At 44.6% G+C, this 22,369-nt stretch overlaps 3 protein-coding genes across 3 annotated transcripts in view; 1 reads left to right on the forward strand and 2 right to left on the reverse strand.

Moving 5' to 3' along the window:
* Positions 1 to 2,266, reverse strand: part of LOC308334314 (E3 ubiquitin-protein ligase RNF19A) — a 33,249-nt gene extending 30,983 nt beyond the window's left edge. The window contains 1 exon segment of the mRNA XM_080791002.1: positions 2,004 to 2,266. The gene's annotated coding sequence lies outside the window, so the exon portion shown is untranslated.
* Positions 2,267 to 6,179: 3,913 nt separating this feature from the next.
* LOC308334703 (alpha-1-antitrypsin homolog) lies at positions 6,180 to 8,382 on the reverse strand (the record flags this gene model as incomplete). The annotated part of the gene is made up of 3 exons (XM_080791507.1): positions 6,180 to 6,371; positions 6,634 to 6,781; positions 8,369 to 8,382. 3 exons carry the CDS (start codon positions 8,380 to 8,382, stop codon positions 6,180 to 6,182), a joined length of 354 nt encoding a protein of 117 aa, XP_080647633.1.
* A 1,591-nt stretch (positions 8,383 to 9,973) lies between these two features.
* On the forward strand, positions 9,974 to 21,426 carry znf513a (zinc finger protein 513a; the record flags this gene model as incomplete). The annotated part of the gene is made up of 5 exons (XM_080791508.1): positions 9,974 to 10,123; positions 11,619 to 11,752; positions 15,603 to 15,734; positions 18,544 to 19,398; positions 20,189 to 21,426. The coding sequence occupies exons 2-5, from the start codon at positions 11,713 to 11,715 to the stop codon at positions 21,424 to 21,426; spliced, it is 2,265 nt and encodes a 754-aa protein (XP_080647634.1). The 5' UTR covers positions 9,974 to 10,123; positions 11,619 to 11,712.
* Between the last annotated feature and the right edge of the window lie 943 nt (positions 21,427 to 22,369).

Here is a 22,369-nt window from a genome sequence, read left to right on the forward strand (position 1 = left end):
GGCCTATAGTCCTGAATGTAAAGATCATCCCCATATGGGCTGTGATCTGGCCTATAGTCCTGAACGTAAAGATCATCCCCATATGGGCTGTGATCTGGCCCAGTCCTGAACGTCACCGGAGTCACCAGAGGACGTCATCATGATGTCATTTGGCTTTCTGGGATATACAGTACAATGTGCTGGTGCTGGGAACGTACGGAACGTCTCTGACCGGAAAGGCAAACGGCATGGCCCTCACATTGGCCTGCAGACATTCAAACTATACTTACTATACGTAGTAGGTGTATAACAAGACATTGTGTTATTTAATAGCATAATCCCCCAATGGGCATAAAAACATCCTTACTATCACCATGTGGATGTTTAAAACCAAAAGGACTCATTGGCTGCACACAGTGCACAATCTTACTCAAGCTCAGTGCAGCCTATCTTGGGAGTATTAATTTACAGTATAAGAGACATCAATTACCAGTGAAAAACAACAGACAGACAGACAGACAGACAGACAGACAGACTCTTTGCCAGCAGCAGCAGCAACAGACCCTTCTGCATAATGTACAAGGGCTGCCTACAGCTGGAGACAGTCCTCTTATATGTTGTCATGCTACAGTAAGCTATATATAGTGTATCAGACAATTTACTATACAGTACAATGAGAAGCACATGTGCTCATGCACGCACACAACACACGCGCACACAACACGCACGTGCATGCACACACACGCACGTACACACACACACACACACACACACACACACACACACACACACACACACACACATGATACCTGTTGCAAAACAAAGTAAGGTAGGGTAGCCTATACAAAACAGAGGGAGTGGTAGTCTGTGAGACTTGACAAAAGGGCCTTGCTAAAACCCTGATATCATGTCCAGTTTGTCCACAGAGATATCTTATCTTATTATTTGATCTTGCATTTGAAACCGTATACAAGCCTGTGATGCACTATATACAAATAGATTCTGATTATTCAATAAGCCTGCATTGAAATGTATCAATTTAAACCAAATAGATTACACAATCCTCTTTTTGTTGGCCCATAACATCTGACTGACAGATGGGACTAGGTTTAGGTTTATTTATTTAGCACATAATAAATAAACAATACGTATCAAAGAACAAAAATACAATGCAAGTACACAAACTGCTGCCCCACCACCGCCGTTTATCTTTAAAATGCCAGTTTTGGAGCCAGCTGAGTTTTTAGTTTTCTGTGAACTATAGAGGCAGAGAGGAGCATTAGAGTTTTTTCAGGTTACAGTAGGCTGGCTAGACTAGACTACAGTAGCCTAGATGCAGACACTTGTTGTCCACCACGAGTAGCCCATAGTTTCGACGCAATCGTTTCACGGACACGGTCAGTGTTCTACCCTGCAGGGAGAACCATGATACACCCTATTAAATGTCTCATCACCGACCGGACAGACAGTGGACACTAGCCTACATCAGCAATGCGGCTTTCGGGAGGCATGATGTGAGCGACCGTCCGCAGGGCCCGCGGCATCCCTGGCCATTAGGCGCAACAAACAGCAGCTGGGCCTTCATTCGCCGCATTTATAATAATCTAATCTAAAATGAGACCTGTGTCAAATAACCACACAACTGCCAAACGAACTGAAAAATATACATTTTTCAAAATGCAGTTTCAGGAAGAAACTGAAACTTTAAATACAACCAAAAACGGACATAGCGAAGTTAACGTTGCCATCATCCCCCCCAGTCCTGTTTTTAAAACAATATTTATGCACACATATTTAATTATTAAAAAGGGGGGGTCTGTCCAGGGCATCAGTAAGCTATTGCAGGGAGTGGCAAGGTTATTGGACTACGTATTCGATTTGATCTGACTCCAAGTCAAACCGCCGTTACAGGCGAATCCGTTACTGACAGCTAATGCACCAACTATACACAGCCGCGTGAACTGTCTGGTCAATGAATAAGATAAAACACAATTTGCATTACGTAAACGGTTATCTCTTCTTACCTCTCTCTCTAGCGCGTTCTCTTTTGCAGACTAGAATCGACCAGTGGCTCCTCCCCTTGAGGACCAACCAGAATGACAGAAACACTCCCACTTCTCCCACACCTCCTCCTGTCTGCCTTTACGACACAACAGATCATCTGAACCAACATCAAACATCCCGGATAGGGAGTGGTGGGTTTGTTGGTAGGATGGCGGTAGCACGGTCCGAGAAGAAGAGACGGCGCCTCGGCTGCGGCGGCATAACGCGGTTCTTCTTTGCGAGGAGAGGGAGAGGAGATCCCCGGCGGTGAGACAGAGCTTCCCCGGGCCGGGTACACTACAGGCGGTTACAGCCAGCCAGGCAGCACTAGTGCTGTGAGGGCTTTTTGCATCGGCCTGCCTGAGGGAGGCATACTGCAGTGACACGGACCAATGGGGTGGCGTGTAACAGGATCTCCAATTCATAAATAACGCCCCCCCCCCCACACACACACACACACACACACACACACATAGGCCAGGACAAACCAGTCTAGCATACCTCAGTCTGATCCGTGTCAAATGTATTGATTGATTGATTGATTGATTGATTGATAATTGATGTTTTTATCTCACAGTATGCAGAATGGGTATACATTCCAAACGAAAGCACAAGTCAGTAAGTAAACTGTTACTTTGTGGATGATCCATGATAAAGCATTACACATATTTACTTTTACAACAGGGTCCACCATTTTCAATTCATCAGAACATTTTAGAGATGTACAAATCTACACAAAAACAGGAAATCATCATATAAAGAAAGTAACAACAGGGAAAGGGGTGCAGGTGGAGCTCAGACTTAATTTACAGTGGGGGTTTTGAAGGAGTCAAGGGATTCACACGTTCCACATTGTAGTGGCATAGGAGCGAAATTAATTGAATCCCTTGTTTGAGCCGAATCTGCGTTGCACGTGGTTTCCAATATCAATTAGGGCATATGCCGTAGAGTAGAATATGTTACGGCATTTCATTTTCTCTTTAGGTGGAGCCTGCAGAACCATTGCGGCTCGAGAATCCACCATTCCTGAATGAAGTGCCTGGTGCTGGGAGTCTGGTGCAACGCACAGCCTAGGGGCTGGACCTGGTGAGAGCAGGAGTGGACCTGTATGAAGGCCCTGGTGCTGGGAGTCTGGTGCAACGCACATGGGCTGGATCTGGCGAGACGTAGGATGGCCCGGACAGGAGTCAACCCACAGAGCCTAGTCCTTCCACACGCCAGAATACTACCTCCCAGTCCCGGCACAGTAGTTCAGGAGGAACGGGATTGTGTGGCCCTGGTTACTGGGACGTAAGTCGGGACTTGATCAACCCGGCTGGGTCACCTGAGTGAGGGGTATGATGTTGGGAGACCCGAAACCCCGATGACCTTGGGATACATCACTGAAGATACGTCCCAGGTGCATCCATGCGATGTATTGTTGTTTTAGCCTAACATTTTACCTCTCTATATGTATCCTATTCCTATCCGATATAGGATACAGTCCTCAGCTGAGTAATAGCCTCTCCAAAATATCTCTCCAATAAGTGGACCTGATATTTGCCTATTTTGTTTTTTTAACATATAAATGTATTCATTCCTTATAGGTGTAAATGATTTGACTTGGCAGTTTGAAAACAGCTTGGTGCCCGAATAAAAGTGGACAGGCCACTTGTGCAAAGTGTGCCCAGGCAGGGATATAACTGCCATGGCACTTTTATGAAGCAGCTCCTGTGAAAATGTGCATGCAAAATGCATAATGTGCATGCAAAATGCATATTTGTCTTAAGCAATTATTGTATTAGGCTATAGCCTACAGCTTAAGGGTGGCAGCAACTGTAGCCTGGTAAAGTACCCCGGTCACGGAATTCACATTTCATGCTGATTTGACGTGTCATCATCAGTATTATCAGTATCCCTGTCATTATCCCTGTCATTATCCCAAGTATTATTAAATGCTGGGTATAAATGATAAGCAACGAGAACAGCAGACAGGGAATTTATTGTACAAAAATGTTTATGGGAATAAATGATTGAACTGAGGAGACTGTGAGAGACTGCCTCTGTTCTTCTATCACTGTAACCTGTTGTCCATGTAACTATAGTACAGTGGTTCCCAAAGTGGGGTCCGGGGACCCCCAGGGGTCCTTGAGGGAGTTCTAGGGGGTCCCCATGCAGCTAAATGATAGTTACGGAACGGGGTTCAACTCCCTGCAGTGCCCTGCTCAATGTGTTGTATTTACCGGAAAAATTGAGTGTTGCGGACGATGAGAAACATTAGCAAATTACGGAGTGTTGCGGAGGATGAGAAACATTAGCAAATTGCGGAAAAATTCCGCAATTTCCAATTTCCGCAATTTCCGCAATTACAACCATGTAAATACAACACATTGAGCAGGGCACTGCAGGGAGTTGAACCCCGTTCCGGTAAACCACAAGTCCGACACCAGTGCCTTAGTTTTTGTGTTGTTAATTTACAGGTCCAGGTGTGCATACGCATGTGCGCCTGTGCGTGTGTAGGTGCATATGTGAGCCGGGCAGCCGGCCACGGGCTAATTAGTGTCAATTTGGGGGTCCTTGACGTGAAAAAGGTTGGGAACCACTGGTCTAGTTACGTATATCTGCTACATGACATCTGTCACATCCTCCTGGTCCTATATCCTGTAACAGAGAAGAAGCATGAAATGTGAATTCCACGACCAGGGTGGTTTACCAGGCTATGGCGCAGCCATCCTAGAAATGTGGTGTAACTGTAAAGTAGGCTAAATATAGCCTAATTCTAACTATGTTTCAAATTTCCTTTTGGTGTATAGGCCTACCATGAACCACATTCGCCATGCATTATTCATTTGTTTGGTAAAGTTTTTTTTTTACTAAATATCATATCACATCATAAATTATATATCTAAAAGCATCTATTTTGAGCTCAGAAATTATGCTTACTCTCAGTACTCTGCAGTCTGTCTGTCTGTCTGGTATACCTACTTGACACAGCATCAATTGTGCTTTATGAAACATTAATTAGTTAGTTAGTTGCTGTAGTATGTAGAAATTGCAAGATTAATGACAAAGTTGTAGCCAGTACATATTTGACAAACACAAAAAGCTCAAAAGAGCTTATTATTCATATTGTGGTTATCTGAGTGCAAAGGTGTGTCTAAACTTCAGTGCCATGCTGTTATTGTTGTTTGCTGTATTCATCATCAATAATAAATACAGCAATTTCAACATACTAGACAAGTTAAGTAAAATAGCAAAGAACAACATGGGTATAAATGGGACTGAGGGGTCAAACACAAGCATGCCATTCAGCCATGGCTTTTGTGGAGGACTTGAAGTTAATCTGCCAGCTGGCTATGTTGGTGAAATTATCAGAGCAACCTGTTCTTATTTTGTTCAACTTTAGACCAAGGAGAATGCCCAGGAGAATGTGGGGGGAGGGCGTTAACATGTCATGTTCTGCGGGACTGAATGTGTAGTTAAAATATTGTTTTACAGTCGCCAGCAAAGTTATACAAACAAAACAAATGTCAACAAAACATGTTGACATCCATGTTGCCTGTCTGTGTGTTCTAAATCAACTCTTCACTGGCGACAAGTTACTAACCATCATCAAAAGTAAAACATGTGGACATCAAGGCCGTTGCGTGTCTGGTGTCTGTCGTAAATCAAATCTTCACTGACAATTAAAAAGCAGACTCGACCTCACATCATGTAATTTCACATTCCACGACATGAGAATATGAGCTGTTTGAATGATGCCTTTTTTCCCCTTTTTTGGGTTGCTTGTCTACGATACAAATGTTATTGATATACAAAAACTATACCTCCAGATTATAACTAAAGGACAACTACTTTTTAAACACAGAAGATGTGAAGGGTATATACACGGTAAAATACAGTGTTAATTTAACTCTGAGAAAGAGGAAACTTTATTTTCTCAGATTTAAATCAATCCGAATGAGAGAGATTTCAACAGGATGGAGGTGACAGCATCTTCTTTCACTTATTTTATTGAAAAAGGGTTTCAAGAAAACATACATACAAGGTTACAAACAAAAAGGTAAAACTAAAAAGACAAAAAGGCTGCATTCTACTCAATAGTTTTTACTGCATTTGTTTTAGGTTTTGTCATACATTGTCAATGGGTGCGACGACATCTTCTTGACTCATTCCTTCTACGCGGCAGTAGGATTGCTGATCTTCCCCATGAAGAGGATGCTCCCGGTGGAGTGCTCCAGGATGAAGACCAGGAAGGGCCTGTCGAGTTTCATAGTGTGTGGCATGCTCATGGGCATCATCTCAATAGTGGTGGCGGCAGCCGCCTCCGTTCCCGTCTCATCCACGCTCAGAACGGCCTTATGGGACACCTGTAGAAGAACCAGGAAGGTGTGGTGAAAAGATCTTTGTGGTACAAATGGAAATAGAATTGCCGATCTACAAGAAGGACTTCATCATAGGACGGATGATAAATTAAGCATAACTCTGCAAGTACATAATTATGAAACTGTTCATGCCCATTTATATATATCATATATTTCAACTTTTCACATACACCCATTATTTCCACATAGATCACAAGGCATTTTTCTCCTGTAAGAACCATATGATGCACATCGTCGGCTGTCCTACCTTGGAGACCTTGAGCCTTGGCTCCACAGAGATGCCGGAGAAGTCGGCGGTATCTCCGAAAGCATCGGTGATGCCCATCTCCTTCAATGTGCCCTCCAGGGAGGCGGAAGCTGAGATGGAAAACTTGGGCAGGAACAGATCCACCGAGCTGGAGCACACATGAAATTCAGTGAAAGTCAGTGTTATGCCGTTTGTAAGAAAATTTAAATACAGGCTCCAAATTCCGACAAGCACTCACCGAAAATAATAATACAGAAAATACAGGATTGGTTGGGGAAGGCTTGGGTTCAGTTTTGAGGGCAGCATTTAAAGATGAGAGGGTGGGTTCAGTTTGAGTTCCATAGAGAGGGTGATGGCAACTGAAAAAGCGCCGAGACCCTCCATACATTATACACTAAACATACGGTTTATACATTTAACTGAACAAACTGGTGGCTGACTCAATCATGCATACACAATATAATCCATAACGTTAATTTAGTTGATAGACCTAGATGGCACTGGTTCTCAAAATCTGGGTCTGGGGACCCCCAGGAACAGTTTAAAACACTTAAGGGACCACTTCACCATTATCACTAGGCACATTTGGTCATTTCAAACAAGATGTTAAACCTTTTATTTGTATTATATTATTTTATTAGTATAGAATAGAATAGCCATTTCAGAATGCTAATGAAAATTTGCCAGGAATCCAAATCCCCATTGATGATGTCATTGTGGTTTCTGACTCTGTCCATAGCCCAGAGTGAATAGACAGACTTTGCATATGGTTTTGGGTGGCCAATTGAACCGCCTTCTACTAAGGAGGTGCCTGCCACAAACTCCTTTCACGTATTTAATCAATCAATAATAATAATTATTAGTTATTAGATCAACCACGCGACCGGGATGGTTTCTACCCCTCAATGTCGTGCCTACTCTACACTGCCATCCGAAGGCCCCTCCCCCTTTCACTGCTCCTGTGTCGCCAACTACGTTCACTTAATGGGGCCAGTCCTTCACAGTGACACACGCGTTAGATGAACCACGCGACCGGGATGGTTTCTATCCCCTCAATGTCGTGCCTACTCTACACTGCCATCCCAAGTCCCCTCCCCCTTTCACTGCTCCTGTGTGTGACCTGTGAACTACTCTCTGACTGCACTGTAGGCTACTCACTCCACCAACAAAATATACTCTGCCATCACCCCCCCAAAAACACAATATGCCACGAAGAAAACGCAGCGCACTTTCTCAATACACGCGTGCCTCCAAACATTTGCGAGCCAGTCGCGCAAAACAAACCCAAACAGGTAAATCACACAGCATGTTGCATCCTTCTCAATGTTGCTTGCTTAATCGTTCGTTTGATTTATCCATACATCGCCCTGTGTGTGTGTCGCGAACCGAAACAGGTAATCACACAGCATGTTGCATGCTTCTCAATGTTGCGTGCTTAATCATTTCATTTATCCATACATCGCAATTGCGCGTGTGCGAGCATGTTGCATGCTTCTCAATGTTGCCTGCTTAATCATTTCATTTATCCATACATCGCAATTGCGCGTGTGCGCTGAACCTGCACACTCATGCACTATCCATTCCATGCACATTATTAGTCGCCTATATTTACTACAGTAGACTATGCCTACACGCTGGCCCCAGTGTGTGTGTGTGTGTGTGTGTGTTTGTGCCCCTCCACCCTCCCCCATGGCGCTGGCGCTGTGGAATGTCCATCTAAAAAGGAACAGTGAACCTCACGACGGCCATTTACACAAAGCACGCCAATTGTTGCAGCCTACACAGATCTATTCAGGCCCATTCAATTAATCAATCACTACATTAGTTGCCTGTTCAATCTATCATCTTTTGTTTTACTGCCCATTATATGAAGCATTGACACATGTATTATTTTGTAAAATGACAACCATCTGTGCAGACTTTTTCTGGTTGGAGGACTATGAAAAACTGGAATTATGTTTTAGGAAAGGTACTTTTGCTTTGGCAGACTTTTTATGCAGAGCGTGGGAAATAAGGCAGAATGTTTTGTTTGTGTAAAAAAAAAAAAGGGAATATCAACAAAACATATCTGTTTATTGTACACAATGCAATATTGAATGCAATGATACGGTGTGTCCTGTAAGCCCATGTGGGCTGGGTGCCTTTTTGGTGCATGACACAAAAATAAAGAAATCTATCTATCTATCTATTCAGGCCCATTCAATTAATCTATCACTACATTAGTTGCCTGTTCAAAACTAAACTACACTTTATGAAATCATTGTTGCAGCCTACACACATATATTCAGGCCCATTCAGAACACATTTCCCAAATCTCAGTGATTTATCCACACATCGCTCTGTGTGTGTGTGTGTGTGTGTGTGTGTGTGTGTGTGTGTGTGTGTGGGCGTGTGTGTGTGTGTGGGCGTGTGTGTGTGTCGCGTCGCCCTCCAGCTGCAATTGCGAGTGTGCGCTGTGTGCAGGGCACACTACTGAGTTTAAAAACACAGCTGAAACATGAAGTGGAGTCTGTCAACTCCCGCAATTTCCTTCTTCCCATATTGCGCTGCAACGACACTGGGATGAGCCTCCCGAAGGGGGGCAAATTCTAGTATTTTTTTTTTAAGTGGTGCAACCACTTCTACATCCAGCTTTGTCCGTGTACCTGCCTGTGTGTGTGTGTACCTGTGTCCGTGAGCCTGAGTAGTTACTTATTTATACCAGAAGGGGGCGCCAGAAACAGAGAGAGGGGTAGTGCTGTGTCTCTAATGAGAGAGAGAGAGAGAGAGAGAGAGAGAGAGAGGGGGGGGGAGGGGGGGGGGGATTGCACCACTTGGTTCACACAGGTGTGATTTTTTATTTCCTAGCTGCATGATTTGTGTGAAACTCGAAAGTCTCTCTCCCCCTCACTATATGTTTATTTTACCTTTTTACCTCCTTTATGATGAATTCCTGTTCTGTTTTTTGGCTATAGGCTATAGAAGTGTCTATTTGTACGTCTCTAAATGTTTTGATGAATTGAACAAGGTGAACCCTCTTCTTTTGTAAACAAGTGTAATTACAAGTTATTACACTCACAGTTAACAGTCTTTGTATTGAGTTGTGTAATTCTGCAAACTGTTAATAAATATTTAAATAAATCAATGTTCTTTCTTTTTTCAATAGTCTGTTTCTCTCCTGACAGAGAAACAGTATTACTACAGTATTATAACAGTGTTATCCCTGCCCTGAATGACTACATCGACCAAGATGCAGCGGGGGGCGCCTAAAACAGGAAATTGTTTTAGGAAGCGGAAGCACGCGTAAGCGGAAGACAATGTATACAATGGGAAAATCACAAAATCAATTAAGTTATGAAAAACACCATTAATTGCCTTTCTTTGTCACCGCGGCTCATAAAGAAATGGCGGATCTGTAGACGCTGCGCGGCAGATCAAGTGCATTTCCCATCCGATGAGGCGCACCGTGACGGTAAATATCGCATCCGAAAGGAATATTGACGTTTTTTAGGTGAGTTAGCTTGATAGCTAGTTTAAGTAAACCTTTAGCCTGTCGGGCTAATTTAGCTTCCCTCTGCTTGGTTAACACGGCTCGGGTAGCTAACGTGACATGGAGCTAATTTTATGTCTTGCCAGTCAGTCTGCACTATAGACAAGACAGTCGCTGCTACAACATGTCAACGTTAGCTGACGAGATAACGCCTTAAATTAGGCTTAAAATCCTACTAGGTTGAGTAAATTGTACATTTTCTAAATGGTGTGCTACAGTTAAGATGCATACTAACATGGATACTACTTATTAATAGTACGATCTTTAACTCTCTCTGAGTACTATTTTTGGAAATGTCTAGTTAGCGTCAAGCTTGTGTGAGCCGTTGCTATGGGTGATTAATATAGGCGTTACCTCCCCTATAGCTGGACAGCTGGTATACTGTACATTGGCATAGTTTCTGTGGATGGTTTTTTAAACCACCAAAATGAACTGCAATTGTAGTAAACTAGTTATTACATTACTTGTCTGTCTGTATTGATGTCACATTTTCATTCACTGTCGGTGTTTGTTATTAATGCCTTCAAGAGGAACCTCACAGACACAAAGAATATGGGATATAACATGCATGTTAGCGCCTGTTTTCACATTCTATTGCTAAACTCAGTCTGAATCAATAGTGCCTATCTCTGACTGTGTGGTTGCTAATATTTAACCCACTTGCTTGCTTCCAAATCCCTAGTCCAATAATGTCAAAGCTAATATTACCTCTCTTGCTATGCTATATGACGTTACTACTATAGCTTATTGTTGCCTATACCAGCATGTCTATCTTGGGGATTATTATGCATTTGATTAAATAAATAGAAATTGCTCGGTTTAAACAACCTGCAACTTTGTTTTGATTTAGCTCTCCCCCACAAAAAACAAAGAAGGAATTATAACAACATAGTATCTATACATAAGCTACTCTATAGTCTCCACAGAAACAAATAAGCGTTTATTCCACGATGTTGTCATATTTAATACTGCGATGGAGCTATGGTTTTACTTGTTTCTTTATTTTATGTTTTCATTCAGTATTAATTTTAATGTGTAGACTTCATTTAGCCATAGTCTATTTAAACTATATAAGTGGTGCAACTCAGAAAGCGTATGGATTTTCCCTGGGGGCTCTCTCTCTGTAGGCTCCAGTTGGTCAAATTTGCTGTTGGTCAACAGTCAACACAAACTCTTCTCTGTCATGGTAATAGTGATTGAAAGCAAAGGTTAACCACTTTAACCCTTTATCAATCTTTCAAAATATTCAAAACTTTTCTAAAATAGAAATAGGGCTTTAAGTGGTTAACTTATACAAGCACCCAGAACATGTTATTTTCTGTTGAATAATAATAATAATAATATTCTATTCTTAAATAGTTCCTAACATGCTCTTTATGCAATTCATACAACAACCTGTTCCACCCAGAGAAACGGGTCACAGTACAAATGCCATGTTCTGTTTTCTGTTTTTTAGACATACTGAAGGAATTCCAAATGGTTTAGAATGAGCTGATGGTTTTGGAGGTGCTCCAGAAGAGGTTGCAAAAAAGAGAGGGGCTAATCGGAAGATGCCAAGAAAAAAACAACAGAATCCACAACCTGTCAAGTGTGAGTGATTAACGATCACGTCAAAAAATGAAAAGGCAGTTTTTGAATAGTGTTTTTTTATCTATTATCAATTATTATTATTGTCATTTATTCTGACAGTTTGTGGCTTAAAGGGTTCATTATCCCATCCGATGTTGAACGATGAAAACATTGCGACCATTTTTTGCTTTGTCAGTTTTGGCCATCAGACGTTCTTAAGTGAAAGTGCTGACATTTTCAAATAGGGTAGTTAAGTCTGAGCATATACCGTACTGTAACTACTTTATACTGTACCACTCAGCAGAACTTCCATTCATTAGGGCCAAAAGGCGATACTGACAGTGCTGTGAAACGAATGTCCTACGGAGCTAATAAACTCTGGGCTCTATAATTACTTCTCTAGTTGGTAAACTTGAGGCTGGAGAATATCGTTGGATTGCTTGTATGCACATAAAGTAAGCTCGGGCAGGGCAAAAGCAGTAAAGTAAAAGCTAAAAGTCTGCACACATTTTCAAATGCTCCCAAACTGTCTGACGATGAGTGGCAATATCTTAGGTCCAGTGATAAATAGGTAAATAGGTTTTCAATGTAATGGGTTCCGGGACCCAGATGTGGTCTTTCAGATGGCTAGGGAAAACACAAACGCGCATTGGCACATTCAGAATATATGTCTTTTAACTAAGCACACCAGTGCACTGCAAGACATCCAATACCTCCAAGAAATAGCATGGAGGTTTGGCATTTCCATGCAGATCTACTATACAAAAAAATGACATTTCAGCATTTTCTCAAGGCCCATGGGAAGATTATGCCCATCTTCTGTTATACACCAATGTGGCCACTAGATGGTGGCATAATGCAATTAGAAGTGAGGCCACTGGGTGTCTCTCTCTGGCCCCCTTTTTATTTCCACCGAAAGAACTTTGGTTCTAGAACTGGTTCTGTTCTAGATTCTTGGAACCTAGTGGTGCTTTCACAGAACCGGAACCTAGTGGTGCTTTCACAGAACCGGAACCTAGTGGTGCTTTAACAGAACCGGAACCTAGTGGTGCTTTCACAGAACCGGCGGCCATTTCTTTCGGTTCCAGTTCCGAACCAAGTTTTAAGGTTCTGGAACCAATTTATTCTCAGTGGAAACACTCTGAACTGGTTCAATATTTGTCTGGTTTCCAGGCTACTGGAAGTCGGTCTATAATCACCATGGCAGTCTATATATATATATATATTATTTTTTTAGTGGAGAAGTGACTGACAACAGCTGTTGAATTCAAGTGACGTTGGAACAGAAGTGGCTCAGGGGTAGAGTGACCGGACAGGAACCACAAGGTTCCCAGTTCGAATACAATTTGTTGTCAGGTTTTTCCACAAGCTGTTATTAATCTTGCGGTGTATGTGAAACTTGCTTTATCTCCTGAGCGAGGAAACAAAAAAGTTACTTTAAAACTAAACGTACCTTAAAAAAAAACCTTGTAATATAAGCTCACCATCATCACTTAACTACAGAGCTAGAGATAATTCTACTTAATGGAATGGGGGGGGGGGGGGGGGGGGGGGGGGCGTTCGGGTGTTGGGCTGAAACTATCGATTTTACAATTATATCAGTTACTTCTTAAATTAATCAAATTTCTTTTTAATAAACTACGAGGAGTCTGATTAACCACTTAAGCTCTAATTTATACATTGCTGTACAACAGTGTCATGCTAAAATAGTGAAAATACCCGATCAACAAACTCACAATGCATCCTGATTCGTGAGTTTGTAGCTATTTTTAGAGATTATAAAATAAAAACAATAACCACAAGATTTCCCCAGGTACAGTGTAAAAAAATCTTTTAGATGGAACAGTGCGTACAGCTTTGCTTTCTAACTGCAGCTGCCATTCTTGCAATTTTATATAATTTATCAATTTCTTCATATTAATTGCATGATTCCTTAGCAGCCCCTAACTCTAGGTGTCGGGGCCCCTAACTCTAGGTGTCGGGGCCAGAGCACAAGAACACTGCATGAACCAGACTCGCTTCCCCAACACCATGCAACTCTATAACAACAGAAGCTGTTGACCTTCCTGACTGTGTGTATTCATGTTGATGTAGAACACATGGAATGTGAAGCCGTCCCCATCTCCTATAGGGAGGAAGACTTTACCGTCTGTGTGAGGTGGCTGTCTGTGCTGTTCTCAAGGTCTGTTTGCAGGATGGTTTTTTTGATTGATTGATTGATTTTAGTATTTATTAACAAGAAAGAAAAAAACATATACAGTGAGGGTGGAAAAGGGGTGGGTGGGGGGATGATGGACCAATCAATTCGTTCAGGTGGGAAACCTTGACGATAGAGAGGGCCACTGTATTTCCACACTAACTCCAGAGGGCCACTATATTTCCACACTAACTCCAGAGGGCCACTATATTTCCACACTAACTCCAGAGGGCCACTGTATTTCCACACCAACTCCAGAGGGCCACTATATTTCCACATTAACTCCAGAGGGCCACTATATTTCCACACAGTGGTACAACCTCACAATGTGTCGCTGTGAGCTTGTAGATCAGCTATTTTCATTGCTTTGCTCATTGTTTCATTGTTTTCATAGACCTGGCCACTTGTTTCTCTTGCAAAACTGGCAACACAGCAAGAGAAAGAGGAACTTATGCACACACAAACGCAATGCACTGTAAGGAAAACGATTCTTCAGAAAACCTTTAGGATTTAGAAGACATCTTTTCGGCCTCGCTCCTAAATGGGTTAAACCAGTGGTCCCCAAAGTGGGGTCCGGGGACCCCCAGGGGTACCTGAGGGAGTTCCAGGGGGTCCCCAGCTAAATGATAGCGTGGAATCAAATGGACCCTTATATGGGTCTGTAACTCAGAGAGTGTACAAATGGAACCAAATGGACCCGTTAATATAAATTGGGGGTCCCAGAGATATAAATGCCATTAAATGGGGGTCCTTAGACTAATGCATGTCAAACTGGGGGTCCTTGAAATTAAACTGGTTGAGAATCATCACTGCTAGAGCCGTAAAAATCTTCTCTCATGGGGCCGATGGGGGGGTCCCTGGCATATCTTTTCAAATGGGGGTCCTTGATAGGAAAAGGTTTGGGAACCAGTGGGTTAAACGATATGACGACCACCACTGTCCACGGTGTGGAACACTGATGATTCATCTGAAACCTACTGTGCCGCTAGACTACCATCGTGTCCCACAGTCCACACGACTCACCATTTAACGTTCACATTCATCGTCGTCCTGAGATTATCCAGCCGAGCACAGGCCTATCAAATTGATGCTGCTGTGCCGGAGGGTTGGATAATGGGTGATAACTTCATCGTATTCACATATTCACCCATAGCTATAAAGAAACGACAATAAAATATACCTCCTAGCTAGCAGCAACACCAGGGGGCCAAGCAGGGAGCGCAACACGTCCTGATTGGCCTCGTATGACGTACGTATTCCTCAAGGTGTCATTAGGGGTTGCCCGCCGTCTACCAAAGCCCAAACCACGTCGTCAAAATGTGGCTCTTAGGGACATGGCCAGGGGGCATTCCCGTGTCCGAAACGGTCGAGAAATGACAGAGTTATCGTGTTGCAGCTTTCCGTGCTCAGACAGACAGACATACATAGGGACACACATATATAGCTGCGTATTGGAGCTATGTGTTTTAAACCCATGGCAACCACACACACACACACACACACACACACACTAAGCGATGCTTAATGAATGTTTGCAAACATTGTGCTGAATAATAGCAGCTACGGCGTTTCCATACAAATCAATATAAACTAGCCTGAATTCAAACTCTGGGAGGTATAATTATATTGTGTTAGTAGTTTAACATGGTCGACCGCTTTCTCTTGTTTACACAGTGGATTCTGAAGATGGTGTAACCCTCGACGCTCCGGCAAACCTCACCTTAGAGACCGACTTCCTTCTAGGACAAGACCTCTCATTTGGTGACTCTGACCATGACAAGATCCTAGGCCTGGACAAATTCTCAGGTTTGCCATCTGGAATTCCAATCAGGGGGGAGTGTTACTAGTGTCTGACGGAGGGCTACATGGTTTGGGGTTTTGGTTTGTTGCTAAACCCGTCTGCTGTCACGTTACCCTTTTAGTATCACCGAGAACCTTTTTGATTAGTTTTACCAATGCAAATGTACACCTCAGTAGCGGTGGCCGAACGGTTTGCGGAGAGGTCTTGATACCGGAAGGTCGCTATAGTTCGTATCCCCGGACCGGCACGTTAAAATGACCACTGCTTAAGTGCCCTTTGAGCAAGGCATTGAACATCTATCTACCATGAAATGTTCTATGAGCAGGGCCTGGCTGTAAACAAGTTCTTGGGCTTATAGTCCAGTTGCCCTGCAGGGTAAACATGGTACCTTTCCTTTCCTTAGTCCAGTTACCCTGCAGGTAAACATAGTACCTTTCCTTTCCTTAGTCCAGTTACCCTGCAGGGTAAACATAGTACCTTTCCTTTCCTTAGTCCAGTTACCCTGCAGGTAAACATAGTACCTTTCCTTTCCTTAGTCCAGTTACCCTGCAGGGTAAACATAGTACCTTTCCTTTCCTTAGTCCAGTTACCCTGCAGGGTAAACATAGTACCTTTCCTTTCCTTAGTCCAGTTACCCTGCAGGGTAAACATAGTACCTTTCCTTTCCTTAGTCCAGTTACCCTGCAGGTAAACATAGTACCTTTCCTTTCCTTTTCTCATATATATATATATCTGTAAAGGCGACCTCACTGCGGGGAGACGACATCAGGGGGCCTCTCTCTCCTGACAGGGGCCTCTCTCTCTCTCTCTCTCTCTCTCTCAGTGTGACAGGAAGAGAAATGAAGCCTCGCCTGCAGCCCATATTTCCCTCTGAGGCTCTTTGTCAGAAAGAATGATATGAAAAACCGGCAAAGTAGAGGGAAAAAAACCCACTGTGCTGCCATTATTATATAAGGGTCATAAAAAGACAAGCCATTACCATCAAGGACACCATTACAGGGAAAGGCATTTATCCCATTCTGGGCGGGAACCCATTTTGGGTGTTTTAAGCATCATGTTATGCTTTATAGCTATTGGAAAAATAGCAGATCTACAAGCTCGTAGCGCGCCACCGAGTGGCGCGCTACGAGCTTGTAGGTCTGCTATTTTTAAAAGAATCGAAGAACGACGACTGACATATAGAAACATAGCTTTTTCAGAAAACTGTCAAGATGTTGGAGAAGACATTTTTTAGAATCCGATCTCAGGTCAGAACGGGTTATTCATCATCATCATCATCATCATCTGCTGCTGCCTCGGCTCCGGCTCCCCGGCTGCCATTATTGTCTCCCCCTCATCATCATCATCATCATCATCATCATCTACCCACCCTCATCATCATCATCATCATCATTATCATCATCATCAGCAGCCCCAGCCATTATAGTCATCATCATTATCATTAGGCTTGGTAATCATCCTCCACGAAGTCTTTTCCAAAGGGGGGGTTCTCTTCTCTGAATATATAAAGGACAGTCCCAACTCACTGCCTTGCTCACATCTCTTTCCCCCTGCCTCTCTCTATGAAGCAGAGGTTTTAGTTCCTTCAGCTCTCTCTCTGAAGCAGAGGTTTTAGTTCCTTCAGCTCTCTCTCTGAAGCAGAGGTTTTAGTTCCTTCAGCTCTCTCTCTGGTTTGCTTCAGTATCGTCGTGAGGGAACTAGGGAAGGGCATCTTAAACCGAGGGACTGACTGACTGGGAAGGGCATCTTAAACCGAGGCACGACAAGGAACTGACTGGCTATCTGCTGAAGTATTTCCTTTTCCGTCTGAGGGGGGGGGGGGAGTCGGGAGTGTAACACTGTTTAAAAAAAAAAACCTACGTGAGTTCCGAGAAGGCTTCTCTTTTTTTTCTTTGTCTCTTTTTCTTCTTTGTTGCTTTTGAATCAACTTAACACAGTACAGTACCAGCCTAGGAGCATTTAAGGTAACAAGACAAGAATGTGAAGAATGTGTTTATGTATCGTTTGTCAATTATATATTGTTGTGTTATTGGACTTTTGTGAAATGATAATTCAGAATTATGGAGTAAATGTTAAAAGAGGGATATCTATCTATGCTCTCGGGGTGATTTAATTTGGTCTGACTCTGAAGGTCTGATTGGATTAATATTTTTAATTTCAATGCCTTTGTTGTCCTTGCAGGTACAACATAATTACAATAATGGACAGTTTGAAACGATGCTTGATTCATATCAGATGTGATAACTTCAACTCTAAACCAGAGGTTCTCAACCCCCCCCCCCCCCCCTCGGGGGGGGGGGGGGGGTCCCAAATTATTTTCCAAAAAAATAATATTTTTGTTTTTTGCAACTGCATGGCTGGAAAGTGGAAATGAAGAGGTTATATATACGTATAATACACATAGTACATGCTTACACCTTTATTGATGGTGTATTGTCTCTATTATTAACGTTATTGTAGCAGTCAATTCATATTGGGGGTCGGGAGGGGGCGGGGGTCTCGAGAACCCCTGCTCTAAAACATGCTATGAATTGAGTCTCTTGTATTTATGATGTTTTTGAGTTCAGGACTTAGTATTCTATTCTCACTGGCCCTTTACTTAGTGCATATAATTTATAACGGCACAAAACTATTTGCAGCTTTGCTAAAAGATTGCTTAAAAAAAAAAAAGAATGGTTTTGGAAATATGCAATCAGAAATTGCACTGTGTTTACTTACTATGGTCCGTTGTGACAACAGCCACAAAACTCACATTTGGAAACGCTTGTGGAAGTTGCAATAACATCTGTCTGTCATTCCCTTCCTCCTGGACAGAAGTAGCAGCTGAGATCGGTTTCTCTGTGTATCCTCTGGGTGAAGATCAGAGCCCAGCCTACAGCCAGCTCAGCATGGAGAGCGAAGCAGACGACTCACGCAACGCCGCAGACAACGGGAGGGGCGGGGAGGAGGAGGGGGAGGACGAGGAGGAGGAGCGGGGGGAGGACGAGGGGGGCCGGGCGGGGGCCCAGACTGAACCCACGTTCCCCCCGTACCTCTCCTGCCGGGGCTGCGGCCAGCTCCGCGACGACCCCCTGGGCCCCGGGATGGACCTGGTGGGCCCGTACTGCCTCCGCTGCTGCAGCAAGGCCTCCAAGGAGGCCCATAAGAGCATGGACTTCTGTTCCCCGTTCGGCGGTGGTGGCGGTGGAGGCGGCGGGATGCGCGGCTCGGGTTCCTCCTCGCAGATGGACAGCGATGACGGCGGCGAGAAGCTTCTGGGCGACGAGGACGGCTTCAACAAGCTGCACACCTGCCACGTGTGCGGCTTCTCCTCGCGCTACGCCAACCACGTGAAGAGGCACATGAAGACGCACAACGGGGAGAAGCCCTACAACTGTCCGCTGTGCACCTACGCCTCGGCGCAGCTGGTCAACCTGCAGAGACACCTGCGCATCCACACGGGGGAGAAGCCCTACAAGTGTGACCGCTGCACGTTCGCCTGCAGCTCCCTGGGCAACCTCAAGAGGCACCAGCGCATGCACACCACGACGACCTCCGGAGGGGGGGCGGGGGGGCTGGAGGGGGCGAACCGACCTGTCGTCATTGGCCACGTGGTGCCTCAGAAGAGGCATCACGTGACCGGACGAAGACCCAATGAGGACGAGCTGCTGCACGCTGCTTCAACCAAAGGTATTCAGTGACTCTCAACCTTTTAGAACTGTGGTGGTCTGCTCTACAGGAGCAATGTAAACAACATATTGACTTCTCTCAAAATCACATAAATATACTACAAAAAGAGATTACTGTCACTTAATGCCAAATTTATTTTCTCGCTGCATTTAGTCCTTGCTACGTTCTTTCGTTCGCCCCCGTACGACTACTACTTGTATTAATAGTGCCCTTCTGTTTGTTTATTGGTAAAAAGCAGTAGTGGGAAGTACATTTACTTAAGTACAATTTTGAGGTATTTGTACTTAGTATTTCCAATTTCCAGTACCAGTACTTTTACATATACTCAACTACATCTCAGAGTGAACATTTTTACTTTTACTTCACCACAATTATTTGAAAACTTTAGTCACTAGTTACTTTGGAGATTTAAATTTTCATTCGAAAACATTTGAAAATAGCCGATCTACAAGGTCACATTGCATTGCGTTGCGTTGCATTGTGAGCTTGTAGATCGGCTATTTCATGTATTTTGTACACATTGTGAAATGGCACATTCTGCACAATGAGTACTTTTACTTTCAGTACTTTAAGTACATTTTGATGCCGATACTTTTGTACTTTTTACTCAAGTACATTTTCAATTCCGTACATTTACATTAACGAAGTAGTTCTAAATTGCAGTATTGGGTACTTTTACTTTAAGTAAAACAATTGAGTACTTTTCCCACCACTGGGTACAAAGTATATTCAGATTATCTCACTGTTCTTTTGTCTTTTCTTCCCTCTTTTAAAACACATTTTAACACAGAAGTTATGAAGCAAACGGCTCCAAACCTCAACGTGGACGCCCAAAACAGCGACTACAACCTGTCGCCGTTTGAGAACTTAAAAGGGGGACCGCCCCCCCCACCACCAAACTCAACCCCAGCGTCTGGTCACCACCTCCACCACCACCACCCCCGTCCTCTCCTGGAGGGCCCAGGAGGTGGCGCTGTAGGAGGAGGGATGAGGGCAGCGGACAGCGCCCTCCCTCCCTCCCTGTTCCCGTTCACGTGCCGCCTGTGCGGCGTGGTCCTGGAGGACGAGGACGGCTCCTCGGCTCAGATCTGCGCCAAGTGCACGCTGGACATGCTGACCAAGGACTCGTCCTCCTCGTCGCCCAACAGCCCCGGGGAGCGCAGCGACAAGGTGTACACCTGCGCCGCCTGCCCCTTCCTCACCCACTACCCCAACCACCTGGCGCGCCACATGAAGACGCACAGCGGCGAGAAGCCCTACAAGTGCCCGCAGTGCGACTACGCCTCGGCGCACTTCGACAACCTCAAGCGGCACCACCGCGTGCACACGGGCGAGAAGCCCTACAAGTGCCACCTGTGCGACTACGCCTGCGGCAACCTGGCCAACCTGAAGAGGCACCAGCGCGTGCACTCGGGCGCCAAGCCCTTCCAGTGCACCGTGTGCAACTACAGCTGCAACCAGAGCATGAACCTCAAGCGCCACATGCTGCGGCACACGGGCGAGAAGCCCTACAAGTGCGTGGAGTGCGGCTACACCACGGGCCACTGGGACAACTACAAGAGGCACCAGAAGAAGCACGGCCTGGCCACCGAGGGGTGGGTGAAGGTCCCGCTGCCCAGGAACAACAACAACAACAACAACGCCGATGACGACGACGAAGAGGACGATGACGTTGACGAAGGGATCAGAGCCGCGGTGGGCGGTGGCGGCGGGGTTCAAACTAACCCGAGGAAGGACGTCGTGGGCGGGGTAGACAACATGCAGTACATCGGCCCTCTGTGTCTCTCCCTGCTGCCCAAACCCTCGTCCACGCATTCATCGTCGTCACACCCCGGGTTGACTGCTGCGACGGTGTACTCGATGGCACCGCCTCCAAAGTCCTCCACAAACTACAACAACAACACGTGCAAAACTCCGCTGCCCGCCTGCTCGCCGGTCCACGCTCCAGAGACCACGTTACAACACCCGTCCTCCACCACCTACACTGGCTTCCCGTCAAACAAAGAATTCACCACAAAATCCTGCTAACCACCACCTACAAAGCTCTCAATAACCTGGCTCCCCTCCCATCCCCCACCTCTCCGATCTTCTCGAACCATATGTCCCCCCCGCTCCCTCAGGTCCACTGAAGCCAACCTCCTGAAGGTCCGCAAGGCCAAGTACCGCGCCTGGGGGGACACCTGGGGGGACGCCTGGGGGGACGCCTGGGGGGACACCTGGGGGGGACAGACGGGGCCTTCTACGTTTCGGCCCCCCAAACTCTGGAATGAACTCCCTAACTAACCATCTCAGAGTTGCTCCCTCTCTCCTCTCATTCAAAACCTCACTCAAAACCCACCTCTTCAGGATAGCTTTCCCTGAGCCGAGGTCTGGTTAGGATGTCCCCCTCCCCTCCCCTCCCTCGTTTATCCTTTTATCTTTTTAACCCTGTACTGTACTGTACTGTTGTGTTTTGCTTTGGGTTTTTTTTCTTAAAGTCTGTTCCTAGTGTTCCCATGTAAAGCGCTTTGGGTATTTAGAGAAGCGCTATATAAATTTGAGCTATTATTATTATTATTATTATTATGTCTAGGTAGGGAATATTATAGCACATTGTGCCACAAACCTGAGATTGTATACAGTAAAACTCAGCAACACACTAAAGCTACCAGCAGTTTGTATTGCTTTCTTTATATACGTTGTTTTTGCGTTTGTCTCGTTGGGTCATGTTTTGTGTTTTTTCGTCAGATGTCTTCAGAGGCTGCTACTTGTTTGTGGAATCATGCACAATTGTGGGAGAAAAAAAAATGTATTTTGATGCCTTTGAATATAGTGTGGTTAAAGAAGTTTGTTCGAAGCCCTGTCTTCTACGTATATTGGCTCGTTTGCTGTATTTGTGCCAGTGAAATGGACTTGGATAAAGTGCTCCACTTTTTAAGTCTTCATTTAACACCATAATATGCTAATCCCCAAAACTGCCATTCCAGACTGC

The sequence above is a fragment of the Protomyctophum bolini genome (assembly GCF_963924005.1).
Source record: "Protomyctophum bolini genome assembly, chromosome: 19".
Classification (NCBI taxonomy): Eukaryota; Metazoa; Chordata; class Actinopteri; order Myctophiformes; family Myctophidae; genus Protomyctophum; species Protomyctophum bolini.